We start from the raw sequence: 15,860 nt of genomic DNA, 5'->3' as shown, positions 1-15,860 counted from the left end.
AATCTTTAAAAATTGTTCTCCAAAGAAAAAGCACAACTTCTTGACCAGCTCTTCATCCAGCTCTTCCAGGTCCAGCCAGCCTGACTCACCACAGACGAAGAAAATGTGGAACTAATGCAGATTACAAAATTTTTGCCGAAGTTCATAACCGGAAAATCTGCTGTGGTTTTGCCTCTCTCCCAACTCCAAGTGAAAATAACTCTCTTTGTCCTTCAGGGATCCCTGAGGACTCCAAGGTGGAAGCCTCAGCCTTTACAGATGCCGTCCGCATGTACCGCCAGTCAAAGGAGCAGTACGGCACCTGGGACATGCTCTGCGGCAATGAAATCCAGGTGAGGGTAGGGGCCACCTTGGGCTGGGAGGTTGCTGCATCCAAAATAGCCAGATTCCAGCTGAAAGGGAAAATGGCCAAAGCAGCCTCTCTGACAGATCAACTAGGATTAACTGCAACTGGTGACTAACCGGCAGCTGGAGGACTGGAACTGGCATTCCTGCTACCAGCATTCATGGGTTAGCTGCTCCTAAGCTGCTGGGCTGGGCTGGGCTGGGCTGGGCTGGGCTGGTTGGCAGAGTGTGTCCCATCAGCTGTGCTGCCCTGAGGGATAAACCCATTGTCTCTCTGCTCTGGCAGTTAGTTTCTTGGGACAATCTGGCTCAGTCAAGCCTCCTAACCCTCCAGCCCAGGGTAAACAGCTAATGTTCAAGCAACATTGTGTGAAAGGTTCAGAGGTGGGTTGTGCTGCATCAGACACCAGCTGTGTATCGCCGACGGACCTCTCGGCAACTGCCTGTCCACCTTTCCCCCTCTGCCTGTTGCACGGCAAGAAGGAGCAAGGTTGCCTGGGCCCCCTTTCTCAGAAGCTTGACATGGAGTTGTCTCTTGCCCTTTGTAGGCTGGTTAGTGTTTTATCTGGGTATGGGAGGGAAAGATGGCTCTGACCGGAGAACTTCTCGAGTGAGGGAGGAAGATTTCTCCCCACCACCTACCCCCCGACCCTGAATGTTTCTTAGAAAACTCAAGATCTTCCATAGATGAAGCTGCTTGCTGCAGTCCTAGTTCTACCTTCTCCTGCTCTTTCTCCCCTATCCCTTCACACACTGTATGGCGTGTCTTCACCCTGACTTAGCACTGGAGATGTGGAGGGGGTGCCCACTTGGGAAGGAGGAGGCATGCAGACACCAACTTGTTCATCTTTCCCCCTAGATGTACTGTTCAGGTGCCACCTCTGATTTTTAACTGAGGACGTGGCTTCCATTAGCTTCCTATGGCTGAGCTAGCAAGAAAGGCAAAGCTCAGGGAGGGAGAGTTGGATGCATGCAAGCAAGCACAAGGCTGGGATTGGTACCTCAAGCACTTCTGCCCTCTCCTCCTTCCCCTTCCCCCCCGCCTCCCACCCAAGATCCTCTGCTTACAGCCCTGTGTCACCTCTCCAAGCACACGTGCACCCACTTCTGCCTGTCTTGTTTGTTATTTCCTAACTTACTTAAAGCCATCACATCCACCCCTTCTGGCAACTGCAGTTCAGTCTGGATTAGGCTGCTGTGTCCAGATGGGAGTTCAGGTCACAGCTGGCTAGATCTCTGGGAACTCGCCTGGCCTCTGCACATACCAGAGCCCCCATCCAGGAGCAAGCATCAACAGGAGGGGACGTTTCCTCCCTCCTCCTGCCTGCCGGGGCTCAGTGGAGTCTCCCTTCTCCTGTGGGGGAAGGGAGGTGTTCACGCCAGCACTGGAATCTCCTGTGGGGGCTGCCTGGCAGTGTTGGCAGGCTGTTCTGCATTGTAGCTCGAATGTCAAGGAGGTGGCCTTACTGGCTTGCTTGGTGCATTTTAATGTGATACCCTTGGCAGGTTGGAGGCGGTTGTTGGGCTGAATGCCCAAATCCCTCTTGAATGCTCTGGAGGACTCAGCTGGGACGGGGGTAGGAGGAGGGGCCACCCCTCCTTTTTTTAAGGAGTGGAATAGGTGCAAGGAAGTAGGAGGCTGTAATATGGAGGGCAAAGGAAGGACAAGAAAAACCTATGGGGGAGAGATGGATGTGTGTGAAATAGGATCTCTGGGGCAAGATGTCCCTGCTTGCTCAGTAAACACCTGCTCCCCCATACAAAGGGGTTGTCACTCCCCAAGAGTTGCAACAGAAGAGTGGATGGGAGGCAGAGAGGAGGGTGCTGGCCTCTGGCTGTCCAGGATGCCAAGTCCTCCCCAGTTGGGTTTTGGACAGTGTCTGGTGGTGGGATGGGGTGAAGAATGGCTTTATTTCTTCCTGCACAAGCATTGTTCAGGGCACAACTATATCCAGTCAGCCCCTTCTCAGCAGATGTGCAGGATCAGCGCACCTGCAGATACCTCCAGGGAGTCTGCTGAGGAGACCTGTTAGCTGTCCAGGGGGTAGGAAGAAACGCACCTAAGTAGCAATAAGAGCCTGATCTTTTCTAACTCATGTATGAGCATTATAGGGGTTTCCTCCTGGGTCATGAGAGACAAGGTGTAGGTGGTTCGAGTGTCAGACCCATACAACTTGCTAAACCTGCCCTTGCTGCTCTATTGGGGCTGATGGAACAGATGCCACTCAGGCACTGGGGAAAAGCTTCGGGGTTCAAAAGGTCAGTAGGAAATAAGGGGCACAGAGTGCACAGACTCCTCTGAGCTCTTGGACATTGCAGCCTTCCAAACTCCTGAAATATTAGCACTTGCTGGGGGATTGGCTCATGCTCTAGACAGGCATTTTGGCCTTCTGTGGAAGCAGTATGTGTGTGGAACCCTTTGCAAAAGGCAGAGTTTAAAGGGAGGGTCTGCAGCAGCTCATAATAGGGAAACTTTTCAGAGCTGTGCCTACAGTTGGGGAGAATCATGGGAGAGCAAAAGATCCGGTGGAAATCTGGTGAAGGGGTATGTGAGATCTAGTCACTGACTGCTTCCTCACTCTACCCATCCAGATCCTAAGCAATCTTGTGATGGAGGAGCTGGTCCCTGACCTGAAGAGCACGATTGGACCCAGGCTAAAGGGCAAGTCCCAGGAGAGACAAAGAATCTGGATCCAGGTGAGCATGTGTGCGGAGAGCAGCGGTAAGAGGCAGAGGTCCCCGAGGGGACAGAGAAGGGATGGGAAGGCTGCAGCATTGGGGCATTGCTGTCAGGAAGCAGCATGCAGATGAAACTTGGTGGAAACCCTGGGCTGAGGGACTATCTGGATCAGGTTGTATCTCTCAAGTTCCAGCTCCGGCTGCTGCTGGCCTTCAAGTTTTCTGGCCCATTTCTATTGACACATTAGCACCGGCTCCCAGGAATTTTCAGTCAGCTTTGGAGACGGATCCCCTGAGCCTGCTGTCTGGAGCCCAGGCTCTTTCTGCTGGCATGTGTGACTCAGAGTCACACCCTCCTCCATGCCATCCCCCCGAGGCTTCATGGAAACAAGCCTTCCTTATTCCTGGCTGCCGCCTTCTCAGAGCTCCTTGTCATGTCAGTGTAAACAGCTTCTTCCAGCGCCGCTCCCACTGCTCTTCTGTCGCTTATGTGCGAGTCCACAACATGCAAATTCTGCCAGACCAGCGATTTCTCTGCCTGGTTGGGGGGGAAGCCAACACTAGAAAACACAAATCCAGGGCTCTGCCAGCAACACAGCTCACTCAAGCTATATTTAGCTATTCATTTTTAGACCACCACAGGCTAAATCTGGCCCCCAAACTTTGGTTTTGTAAAAACAATATTTCTCATAGAATTTGAAAACCAGTAGAGCTGTTTCCGTGAGGCTCACAGCAAGATGCCAGCTGAAACCTCCCTGAAACAAACACTGCCCTAGAGTATCAGCCCGCTGAACACTGCAGCCCTGCCCTAATGTCTGTGAGCTTAGAAAGAAACGAGACTGGGAACCAGTCTGTCTCCCTTGGCTCGGCTGGAGATGGCAGACTTCCAGCATCAATAGTGGGGAAATGCATCAAATTCTTAGGTGGTTAAAATAGAGAAAAGTGAAGGTGGAGATGGTCTTGGGAAGGGTGTGGGCTGCTTCTTGGAGAAAAGGGTATGAGTGGCCTTGAAATTTTGGCCTTGAAATTTTGGGAAGTGGATTGGGAGATGAAGAAAGAATGGGTGAGGGAAGATGGTCTCTTGGCCAAGATAATAGGGTAAAACTGAAAAGATTTGGATTCATTTCTTTCTTTCATTTCTGGGGCCAGTCACTTAGGTCCACAATAGTAACTGCTGATATTTGGAGGCCCAATTTGACATCCTAAAAAGGCCTCCAGGATGAAAGGGGGTTACATAGTAGAGTGACATCTCCAACAGGCTCACCCAGTCCCTAGATGGCAAACTAATAACATTGACCTTGAGCAGCCTGATGGCATATTAAAGCATCTCAAAGTTCATGAACTGCTGGGCCACTGTCCCAGACACTGATCCTGCACTGAAGTGGGCTATTACAGGCTAGTGGGGCCCTGCAAATGGATTCAGTGGAGCTCTGCAGGCACCTACATAGGTTCAATGTAAGATCAGAGCTATAGGAAATAATACTGCAGAGCTATGCTAGAACCCAAAAATGTGGAGGTGGAGCCTGTCTTTTAAAGAAAGCTTCACTCAAAGTAGGTGGGTATCTAGGATTGATTAGAACTCAGGACTGGATGGAGACAGAGATAGGGGATGATATAGGGATGTGGCCTGACAGGCTGGCTTTTACAAGACTTACTCTGCAGCTGCTCTCAGATAGACCAGGTTCCTTCATAAGAGGGGATTTAATGGTGCTTGTAGATTTTTTTGCCCTCCTTGCATTCAGTGAAAACATATTACTGGACATTCCAGCCTTTCCATGGCTAGGGAATGGGGAGCACTCAGTCACCTGTCTTGTAAAGAGTTGGCAGAGGTTCCTGGGAGGACTGAGACTGTGCTATCAGACTCTGGCCAGATGCTGTCTAAGAGCAGAGTGTTGGAGATGCTCTTTATCCTTCCTGCTAGATCTCGGATGCGGTCTACAGGATAGTCTTCGAAAAGACAAAGGCACACTATGAAGCAGTTGTGACCAAGTGTGAGCTGGAGCAGCCCAGGATGGCGAGCACCATCCGCACAGACATGGACCAGATCATCACGTCGAAGGAGCACTTGGCCAGCAAAATACGAGGTACAGGACGTATAGCCCCTTGGAGCCTCTAGCTGGGGGTTCAAACCTCCTCTCCTGTGTGGTGTGGAAGCAGAAGTGGGCTCCAGTGCTTGCCACTGTTAGTCAAAACCCTGATAGTTTGAGTTAACAGCACTTACTAGGGCTGTGAACTGGGCTCCTGATATGGGTGTTAGGAGGCCAAGAGTTGGAGTAGTCCTTCCATAGTATACATAGTGCCTTCATGTTGCAGGAGTCCCAAGTGTGATACAAGTCATAATCTGGCAAAACATGCCTGCTTCCGGGGTGGAGGGCAGTTTCTGTTAATGTACAGCATTGCAGGTCAGGCACTATGAAAGCCATGCACGCACTCTTGAAAGCAGAGGTGCAGGGTTTTGAACACTAGATTGTAGTTATCCAAACTTATGTTTTGACCAGAGCTTTGGGATTAGTCCTCCTGCTCTCCAAGTCTAGAACTACACAAAATCCTGTGACCTTTTCTGCAATAGCTGGTGCCTTGCCCAGCTCGGTGACTCCCCACACCCTGGCAGGGCTGTAACAGGTTTCATACTGACTCAACAGTGCCACCTACCGAATGGTCTGTAGCACTTTCTGCAGCACCCCATGTTTCCTGGCCTTGGAAAACTGCCATCCAAATACTGCCGGCCTTGGCAAATAGAGTCTGTGACTGAGGGCTGATCTTGGTCCTGGCCTAAGAGAAGCAAGGTAGAGTTGCTGCTTTGTCCTTTTCATGGTGGAGCTGGGGAGCGAGAGCACAGAGCCGGATTGATCACACCCTCCTCCGTAGCTCAGACTCAGTTGAGATAGAAATGAGCTGTCGGAGCCATCCCATCCTCACTGTTTGCCTCTTGTCCAGCCTCTGTCTTTCCCAAAGCGGAGATCTGTGTCCGAAACCATATCCAGCCCTACATCTCCTCCATCCTGGAGGCGCTGATGTCTCCTACAAGCCAGGGCTTCGCTGAGGTGCGGGAAGTGTTCTTCAAGGAGGTTACGGACATGAACATGAACATTGTGAATGAGGGTGGGATGGAGAAGTTGGGAGAGGTAAGACCTGGTGAGAATGCTGCTTGGGGTCTAATAGGCTAGCCAGGGAAGCAAAGAGAAGTGGATATTTTGGCCACTGTAGGCTGGAAGTGCCGTGGGTGGAGGGCAATACGCTATGAGAATAGGCCACTTGAACTGAAGCTTCTGCAGCCCTTCCTGAAACATGGGAGATACCGAGCACTGGGCTTGGGAGATCCTGGGAAAGCCTAGTGGAGAGGAGTGTGGCTTCCATTTCCAGCTGCCCTGGCATAAAGCATGTACTACTTCTAACACCTGAAGCTGAATGATGAGAAAAAACCCATGAGCCCACCCCAGTCTGTTCAGGTCTGACCTGGAGGGTGTCTGCTCTCCTGTAATTGGAAACCAGATATCCTAGGTGGCCTGGAGCCCAAGGCTGGCTTGGACACACTAGCCACAGTCCCAGGGGTACTGTAGGCTCCATTATTCTGCCAGCAAAAGCTAGAGCATTCAGCTGAGTAGGAAATGAATTCCCAGCTGCTGTGCCTCAGTCCAGGCCACTGCGGCAGTCTCTGGCACATGGCATCAAATTTCCACATGCAGTTAGGACTCAGCAGCCTCAAGTGCTCAAACATTACACTTACAGGTAGAGCTCCCAGGACAGATTTCAGATTTTTTCATGTCTGGTTCCCAGATACTTGTGGGCATCTTGGCTGTGAGGGGACCCAGGGACACTTGGAAATGTCCTTGTATTCTGAATTGTAGAGAATGGATTCAGATATCTGGATTTTTTGCTCTCAGTAAGGAGAAGCCACATTGTCCTTGTGTATTTTGATGCCATTTTGCCTTAGGACTGGGAAATTGGAACTATCTCTCTACAGACATTGAGCTATCTGACTCTCTTTTCAGTACATGGAGAAGCTCTCTCAGCTGGCCTTCCACCCTGTCAAGATGCAGTCCTGCTATGAGAAGATGGACCAGCTGAAACTGGAGGGGCTTCAGCAAAGATTTGATGTCTCCAGTCCCTCTGTGTTCAAGCAGAGGGCTCAGATCCATATGAGACAGGTAAGGCACTGATGGCTAGACTCTGCTGGCAGTGAGCCCTCACTTTCACTGCCCCATGGAGAGCAGGCCTGGCCCTGTTTGGAAGTGCCAGGGAGTGCCCTGTGGTAGTAGTAATTGGACTGCTCAAAGTCCTGCTGCTGGCAGCTGCCTGTTGCATTGTGGTCATGTGTACTGGGCAGTCTGGGCTTCAGTCTAGGTGCATCTGGTCCATGGATCCTGCCACTGATAGAGCAACCCCATAGAACAGATGAGAAGGATGCATGGGATGGGTATGAGGGCAGATTGATTGCATGGGTTTGGTTTTTATGGGGAACCCAAGAAGAGTTGATGCACACCTATAGATGAAGCACTCCATTTCTGTCTCCTGATGCGGCAAGCGTTAGGAGCCTTGTGACTTCCTCTAGAGGCTAATGGGGAGAAGCCATCCGCAGATGTACATAGCAGGAGGCAAGGGCTGTACAATAGTCCCAGGCACCACTGCAATCATGTTTTCAGGAATCATACTACCAATGCCCCCTAGTGGAGGCAGCGACAAAATCTCTTTATGAACTTAGTGTGGGCTATTAAAACCCTAATGTAAGGTAAAGAGGGACTATGATGGTTCACTAGATGGGGGATCTGGTTCTTCCAGTCTGCTGCTGGTACAGAGGTGGTACAGGAGGCTCTGCCTTGGCCTCCCTTGGCAACTGTTTTCTGATGGTTTACATCTCATTTGTAGCAAATGGATGATGCTGTGTACACCTTTGAGACCCTCCTGCATCAAGAGCTGGGGAAGATGCTGGGCAAAGAGGACTTGTGCAAATCAATCCAGCGCATCCTTGAAAGGGTGCTCAAGGTAAGGCAGCCAGCAAAGCCATTGAATAGGTTGTCTCGTGGTGAATTGGACAGTTGGCTCATCTCATCTGGTGCCCAGCTTATGGCAGTGGCAGATACCTGATGTTACAAATGAGGAGAACCTTCACCTTGCTGATCTCACAATCAACCTGTGACAATCTAGTTGGGGATGGATGGTCCTGCTTTGAGCAGGAAATTTGACTCAATGACTTCCTGAGGTCCCTGCCGACCCTAATTTTCTGATTCTATGAACCAATTGCACAAAACCATGAAAGCTGGTGCAAAAGTCTCAGTAAATATATTCTCCAGCAAAAGGAGTTTGACCAAAACTGACTTTTTTGTGAGATTTTCATTGTTTTTTAAACATTTTTAAAACTTATTTTTATTTTCCTATTGTTTGTGGTGAAATCGTTTGTGTTTTGTCCCTTCTGTAGCAGGGGTGTATATGAAAATATTAAGGAGGGAAGGGGGGGGGGAGTGAGTGAGAGACAAAATATTCAGTTTTAGTAAACTTACAGAAATTCCCTCACTCCACCAAAACAAGTAACAAAAATTGTTAGGGAAATAGAAATGCCTCCCTTCAGCTGGAAGTGCTGTGTGCTGGGTGAGCATAAGGAGACTCCTTGTTATTTCCAGTCGTTTCCATATTTGTAGCCAAATCCCCTTGTACTATGACTTCAGTGTGTTTTAGACTGAGCTGTTAGTTTGCAGTATGCAAAGGCTTCACCCATAATTGAAAGGCTTCCATACTTTTAAACACACCTATTGGAGACTGCAAAGCCAAGGTTCTTGGCAGGATCAGGCCTGCTGAGTCAGCTGGCTTTCGAACTGGAAGGCACTCAGCTTTGGCTTCTCCATACTGCATCCAGTTCCAGATGAGAAGTCTCTGCCTAGAAGAGAACTTGAGACTTCCCTCAATGCTCAGGAGTTATGTGTATTTGCAGTGGGGCATGACTGAACCCCCTGTATAGAATGATACTGGACATTTGTGACTCTGAAGAGACAGAATAATACTGGTACTGCTTTATATTATGGTAAAATAGTAACAGCATGGTGGGATCCTGCCACCCTAGGTGTAACCTAGTGATTAGTTGGTCCAGCCCAAAGAGCTTACAATCTATGTGAAGACAAAGCAAAGGAAGTGAAGGCAAGTGACTTGTTCAGATTAATAAGGCTAGTGATAGGAGGACGTGGGTCTTCAGACTTTCCACTAGACCACACTGCATCCCTACCTCTGCTAAGAGGTATCGAAAAAATATATACTTAAGTGCATTTACGTAACCCTCTTGAAGGCTGAATTAAACATGAAAGGAAAGTTACAAGGACCCTATTCCTCTTAACTGTTGCACTTCTCTTTCTTCTCTCTTCATATGAGTTGCCAAACATGTAACCAGCCCACTTTCTCTCTCCCTCCATCTATAGAAGTTTGACTATGACAGCAGCACCGTGCGAAAGAAGTTCTTCAGGGAGGCTCTGCTGCAGATCACTATCCCCTTCCTGCTGAAAAAACTGGCGCCAACCTGCAAGGGGGTAAGGGGCTGAGTCCTGCTGGCACAGGGTAGTGCCATGTTTGAGAAACTCCTGTTGAGTAATGGACTCGATCATGTGCTGCCGTGAACAAATGTCCTCCTTATCCATTGCTCACAATACTAGAACACAGATCCAGTTTTCACTACTATTGAGACCCTTTTATCCCACTCTGCCATTGTTAAGGAAAGAGCAAATGCGATGTGTTGCTAGAGTGACATCAAAGGCTTTGGTGTAATTGGAACTTGGTGCCTACCCATGTACAAATCACTTCTAACCAATGACCTTTGTAATGCCTTGGTCTTGAATATCCTGGCAACCTTGGGCGTAGGTTTTTCCAGACACTGGCTCAGTGGCCCTAGTGATGCCCATGGCTTTTGTGGGAAGGGGCAAATCTCAATTGCTTGAGGCATGATATCTTTTGAAGGCCACATTAGCATCCTGCCTGTTTTTTTCCTTGTGGTAGGAATTACCCAAGTTCCAGGAACTGATCTTTGAGGACTTTGCCAGCTTCATCTTGGTGGAGAACACGTATGAAGAGGTTGTGCTGCAGTCAGTCATGAAAGACATCATGCAAGGTAAGCAAGGGAGAGGTGTGGAGGGGTGGTGAGTTGTGTACTCACTCAGCACTACACTGTTTTGGTTGAGGGGTGGTATATGAAATGTCTAGTGATGCAGCTGGTGCCTATAATCTCTGAAAGCCATGCTAGAACAGAACTTGGCTGAGCTCAGGATCCATGCTGCTGCTGCTGTTTCATGGTAGAGAAAGGTGTCCATGCAGTCTCCATCCCATTCTGTGACTGTCAGCTCAAACCACCTTCCTCCATGTCACTCAGTTCCATTATGTAGGAACTCTCTCTTGCTTTCACCCGTATTGTACTATACATCCGAACTTGCTTCAAATCCAACTACATAGTCCTTTCTAACTTTCCCAGGATCCATCCTTTCCCTCTGTCCAGGCCTTGCATAATCTTTCTTCTTGATTACCATAAAAGCCATCTCACTGGCTTTCTTAACACTGCCTATCGCCCCTTTCAGACCATGCAAAAAACATCTGTCAAAATGGTTTTCCAAACTCGTTCAGCTGACCACATTGCCCCACTCTCTGAATCCCCGTCATCTCCATCTTCTCCACTGCTTCAGGTTCAAACTCTTTGTCCATTTCTTTGCAATTCTGTCCTCCCTTTTACCTGCCTGTCCATCTGTTTCCCAGCTACAGGCTTCTGACTCAGTTGGAATGGAGGGGTGCACAGGATGCTGCATTTCTTGTGTGCACATGATACCTTTAGCAGAGGGTAGAGTTGCTCATTACCCCATGTCCCCATGCATGTTGCATGTCATTTGCTCTGAGTCTTGGGAAACGTTGGAGAGGGCTGGTACCTTCCTCACTTGGTACAGAGCACAGTGCAGTCCTGATCTAGAATGGGGTCTGTAGGTGCTCCTCCATTATCACTGGATCTGTCCTGACCTCCTTGTCTATGCCATTGCAGCTGTGAAAGAAGCAGCAGTCCAGAGGAAGCACAACCTGTACCGTGACAGCATGGTCATGCACAACAGTGATCCAAATCTCCACCTGCTGGGAGAGGGCGCGCCCATCGACTGGGGAGAGGAGTATGGCAACGAGCCAGATGCAGATCCATCTGCCGAGAAGCGGCGCCGAGCCAAGCAAGTGGTGTCGGTCATCCATGATGACGAGGGAGCCCTGTCCTTTGAGTCTGGTGCAGAGAGGCTGATGCATCAGAGCTCCCAGGAGGAGACAGAGTCAGCAGAGCTGGAGACCTGCTCTGCTCCTGGAACACCAGGGTCTTCTGATGACGTGAAAGAAATACGGGAGATGCTGGTGACAGAGGTCCAAATGGAGACCCCTGTCCCTGCTGGAGACGAGGCGAAAGAACACCTGACGAATGGTACAATAGTGCAGGAGAGTGGCGTGGCGGAGGGAGCTGCCCAGAAGGCCGACTGCCCGGCCCCCTTAGAACTCACTGCCCACCACGATGCAGGTTGCCAGAGCCCAGTCAGCGAGGAGGCACAGGCACCAAAAGCTGTGCCAACAGCACCTGCCTCTCCAGTCAAGCCACCTTCCCTGGGAGTTGCCCTGTCACCTGCTGAGGAGAGAGCAGAAGCAAACAGCTGCAAACCTAGTGACAAGGAGACGGGGGAGGAGGTGTCCACCCAGGCCTGTGTGGAGAACGTGGAGCCAGCCCAGATGGCCCCAGAGACCAGCGTGGGGGCCCCAGAGACCAGCGTGGGGACCACAGAGACCAGCATGGGGACCACAGAAACCAGTGAGGGGATGCAGACTGAGTTTTAGGTCAGCTGCCCTCTCAGGATTCCTGTCAAGCATGTACACTGTGTGCCAAAGGCAAACTGGAGTCAAGGACACCATGGGACTCGGGTGGGGGGGACTCGTAGGCTGGTCCAGCCACAGCATTAGAAGCTGTTACATTCCTGGGTTCAGACTCCATCGTTTTGGGGAAGGGGGTGGGGAGAACCACCGAGATGCAGTATCTCCTAAATCACAGCCCTGCTTGGGGAAGAATGCTCTGCTGATGGGTGCAGCAGTTCAGTACTGGTCCAAACCCAGCAGCCTCCCAGGGCTCTGCCTCTTCATGTAGGGCATTCCTCCCCACTCCCCTGCACTTCGCCCTGTCTTTTGTTTTTCCTTCTTACTGAAGACACTTTACTTCAAAATAAGTTTGCAAATGCCTGGAGTAGCCACTAGAGAGCAGCAGTCTTGTACATCGACATCAGGGGAGGTCCGGGGTTTTTAGGGATTTCTATAACCATTACGACCATCTGGCTGTTCCTTTAACCTGTTACTCTTGCTCTAACCAAAGAGGTCATTCTGGCACACCGTGCCAAGGATGTCGAATGCAGTCTGAGGCCCACAGCCTGTACCTATTGTCCATGAACCTGCATTCAGGAACCCAGATGAGCTAGGCTGTGGACATCCCCTCTACTCTGTGAATGTTCAACACTGGCACCCCTTTCTCCAAACAAATGACGAGGCCCCTTTATATGCCTGTATATATACTGTTAAAGCCAGGGCCATGAATTTAATGTGGGTCTTTCCATCTTCTCTGGCACAAGGAGGAATAACTTTCTCCAACATGAACTTTAAATTGAACTGGAATCCTTCTTTCCTGATTGGCCCCAAAGAAGAAGAGGATGGGATTGCTGCTCACATGGTTCTGAGCTCATGGATGTCTGATTCCAACATCACAGAGACTGAGGCAGAAACAGAACTATCCTGAATACAAAGAAGATTGGGCAGCACCTTAATTCTTTTGCTAGTGGCTTCTTGTGTGCACTGTTTGGACTGTAGGGTCTACTCATGGTGCCAAAGCAGTTGTCTTTTGTAGGACTGGTATGGGAATGGAAGGAGCCAGCATATTTTTCAAATCAATTAAATACTGCTGCCACCACATCCCTCCTACCCTGTCTGTACAGACAGGGTAAGACAGTGAAGAAATCTTGTGTTTGGTGTGCTTGGAAGGAGGAAGCAGAGAATGGTTGGTCTAAACGTATCAGCCAGTGTCATGGTGCTCCTGGGACACTTGGGTAGATGTCTGATTGTCTTTCCTGGTTGAAAATAGTTATTGATACATCTCAGAGGTCTAAAATCAGCCACTTTTAAATCGATATTATTGGCCAGAAACAGGGGGCAGGGTTCTATTAAGTCCCTATGAGTGGTGACTCTGCCACACTTTCTTTTCCTTCCAAGACTTCTACCACCCAGCAGTGTTATTCCCGAAGAGCACCAAAACAAGCTTAGCTGGTGGCTTTTAAATACTAATGTTCACAAGAGTGTGTTTCATAGCAGGTCGCCTGCCCTTTCTTACAAACTTGAGGAGGGACCAGAGGGATGGAATGGAGCCCTGGAAGGATGGCTGTGGTAGGTGAAATGGGGAGGAAATAGGTGCTTTTTAAAGGCTTTTAAGTTGGATGGGGAGAGGAAGTTGGCTTTGCAGAGAGCAAGGGGAGGCCAAAGAAAGCTAGACATGTAGATGGCGTGGTTTGGAGAGAGAACCGTGCGGGACATAACTGACCTATGCAAAGTTTAAAGCTTTTGTCTTGGGTAGACAGAGCTTCTGGAGCTGGTGCAGCTGCTGGGTGGCAAAAGGGGCGCGGGGTGGGGTGGGGGGGGAGGTGGGGCAAGAGTCTGACTTGCTGAAGCTGTAGGACTTTGGCTTGCTGCTAACTAGCATCTCCCTTCTGCATGTGGCACACGTTCATTTAGAGCTCTTATTTTCATTGTGCTTGTTTCTAGAGATGGCTGAATTGCCCGTGGGTAGGAGGTGGCTTGCGGTCAGCTGGGGGATGCTTTGTGAAATTCCTAATACTGAGAGAGACAAGCAGACAAAGATATTTATGTAGACACATATAGCTCTGAGCAGGCAGCCCAGGGGTAACTCTCGGACCTTTTCAGAGCAAGGGAGGAATGGATAGAGACAAACCGACCTTAAGGAAAGACTTTTTCTAGCCCCTCAGAAAACCTCTTGGGGTGGGATGGAGGCCGTTTCCTTACCTTTACCTGCTGAATTCATAGCTGTTCCTCATCATTTCCTTATTACTGCCTGACTCATCTGGAAAGTTGTGCCAACATGCTCAGCTCTTCCCAAACAGCCCGTGGGCTGGGGTTAGATCTCCCCTCTTACTTTGGTCAGTCTCCTGCGATGAGGCTGTGCTGTCCAAGCAATCCAGGTAAATTTACATCAGTCCCACGGAGGTGTTTGACCCGGTTGGGGTAATAAGACTCCCAATGGGAAATATCATGGCAAATGAGCCTTTTAACAATGAGTCGAATGGCTTTGTGCCCCTTGGGTTTCACTCTTATTAAACTGCAGGGCTTAAGGTCTTCTGGAAATGCCTATCCTGAGAGAGGTGACTTTCCCAATATGCTACCTCCCCCTGCTGTGTCTTTGGTGCAAATAGGTCATGCCCCTGGTTTCAGTAAGTTTAGAACAAATTCTTAGATGCGGGAGGGCATTCCCATGACCATAGACAAATGCCACCACCTTTGCACCAAGTGTGAGGGCCATGGGAACCCTGTGGCCTTTCAATCAAAGGCAAGCCTGATGGGAATGTGCACATGAATCTGGCAATGTTGGTAACGGTAACCAAAGGGCTTGTTAGCTCACATGAAGTTAACCAGGTGCTTTTATGTGTGCTGGACAAATGACTCCTCCATGTGGGCACAGTCCAACTTGCCACACTTGCACCATTTTCAGTATGTCAGACATGAGACGAATACATTCTCTTGCCAAGTATAGGAAAAGGCAGCGCTCCCAGAACGGGTTTCCCCAAAGCTCTCTTGGGCATCTCTGGTGCACTCCAGCAATCAGAGGATAGTCGCACTGAGAGAGCAACTGAGGTTCAGCTGGGCACTGCGCTGAGCACTGGGGTAGTATAGCCCAGTATGCAATGGGCACCTGGGGCCTCAAGGTGATAGGTGTGTTTCAGATGCCTAATGTTCAGAGAATCTGGGAGCATGTAGCTGGTGGGACTTGGGTTGTGGGAAGGATTTCAGCAGACAAATGACATGTTCCTATACTTAAAATGTGGCATATGGTTGACATGACTTGTCAAGTCACCTGACTAGGACAGTTCTTCTTACAACACAAATGGAAAGGGAGGCCCTTTCCTCATCTACAAAGACATTCCAACTTCCGTGTATATTTTAAATGCCATTGTTTCTTTTTTAACTGGGGAATGCCCAGTCTAAACAACTTGGGCTCTCCCAACAAGTGCCTTGCATTGGGGATTAAAAACCTTGTCTCTTTCGCAATACATTGAGAATGTTATACAAATGTTTAAAATATGCTTAGAAGAATTAAATAAAAATCAGCCTTATTTAAAGCCAATCGAGAGTCTCGTTCCTGACTGATTCACCATCATTCTCAGACAACTGCTTCCCAAAAGACTGGGAGACCTTACACATGAAGGTTCGGGAGTGGAGCAGACTGAGCCAAAATGGTTGGGTCCAGAATTGAATTGGAATTGAAGCTCTATGTTGAGAACTAGTGCACTGCTTCAATGTGGCAAGGAGTCTGGGGTCAGCTAAGAGGTTGCTTTAGCGAATATATATTATGGTAACATGTAAATGGTGGCTGGGACTGCACTGAGCTGGCACTGTCCTAGAGAGCCTGTCATGTGTCAGGGTTTGTGGCTTATGTCTGATTTTACTTGTATGCTATTTGCATTGAGAGACCCAGGCCACCACGTCTGCGCTCCATTAGGTTAGGCATTGTGCGATACAAGCAATAGGATTTTGGGAGACTGGGGCCATCTCTTCTTATGCTAAGCATGTAAGATGAATCAAGAAAG

The 15,860-nt window shown here is 49.3% G+C and overlaps 1 protein-coding gene across 1 annotated transcript in view; it reads left to right on the top strand.

The window, feature by feature from the left end:
* The window catches only part of NIBAN2 (niban apoptosis regulator 2), a 96,618-nt gene extending 81,221 nt beyond the window's left edge, over positions 1–15,397 (top strand). Inside the window, exons 6-14 of the mRNA XM_006271264.4 lie at positions 217–332; positions 2,938–3,042; positions 4,946–5,108; positions 5,962–6,149; positions 7,017–7,172; positions 7,891–8,007; positions 9,429–9,536; positions 10,000–10,111; positions 11,024–15,397. Coding sequence (XP_006271326.3) covers positions 217–332; positions 2,938–3,042; positions 4,946–5,108; positions 5,962–6,149; positions 7,017–7,172; positions 7,891–8,007; positions 9,429–9,536; positions 10,000–10,111; positions 11,024–11,844 — 1,886 coding nt within the window. The 3' untranslated portion in view covers positions 11,845–15,397. The remainder of the gene's footprint in view (positions 1–216; positions 333–2,937; positions 3,043–4,945; positions 5,109–5,961; positions 6,150–7,016; positions 7,173–7,890; positions 8,008–9,428; positions 9,537–9,999; positions 10,112–11,023) is intronic.
* Positions 15,398–15,860: the final 463 nt, after the last annotated feature.

This window comes from Alligator mississippiensis, chromosome 12 (genome assembly GCF_030867095.1).
Source record: "Alligator mississippiensis isolate rAllMis1 chromosome 12, rAllMis1, whole genome shotgun sequence".
In the NCBI taxonomy this organism is placed as follows: Eukaryota; Metazoa; Chordata; order Crocodylia; family Alligatoridae; genus Alligator; species Alligator mississippiensis.
The sequence above is the reverse complement of the archived record's forward strand: the minus strand, read 5'-3'. Positions and strand labels throughout refer to the sequence as shown.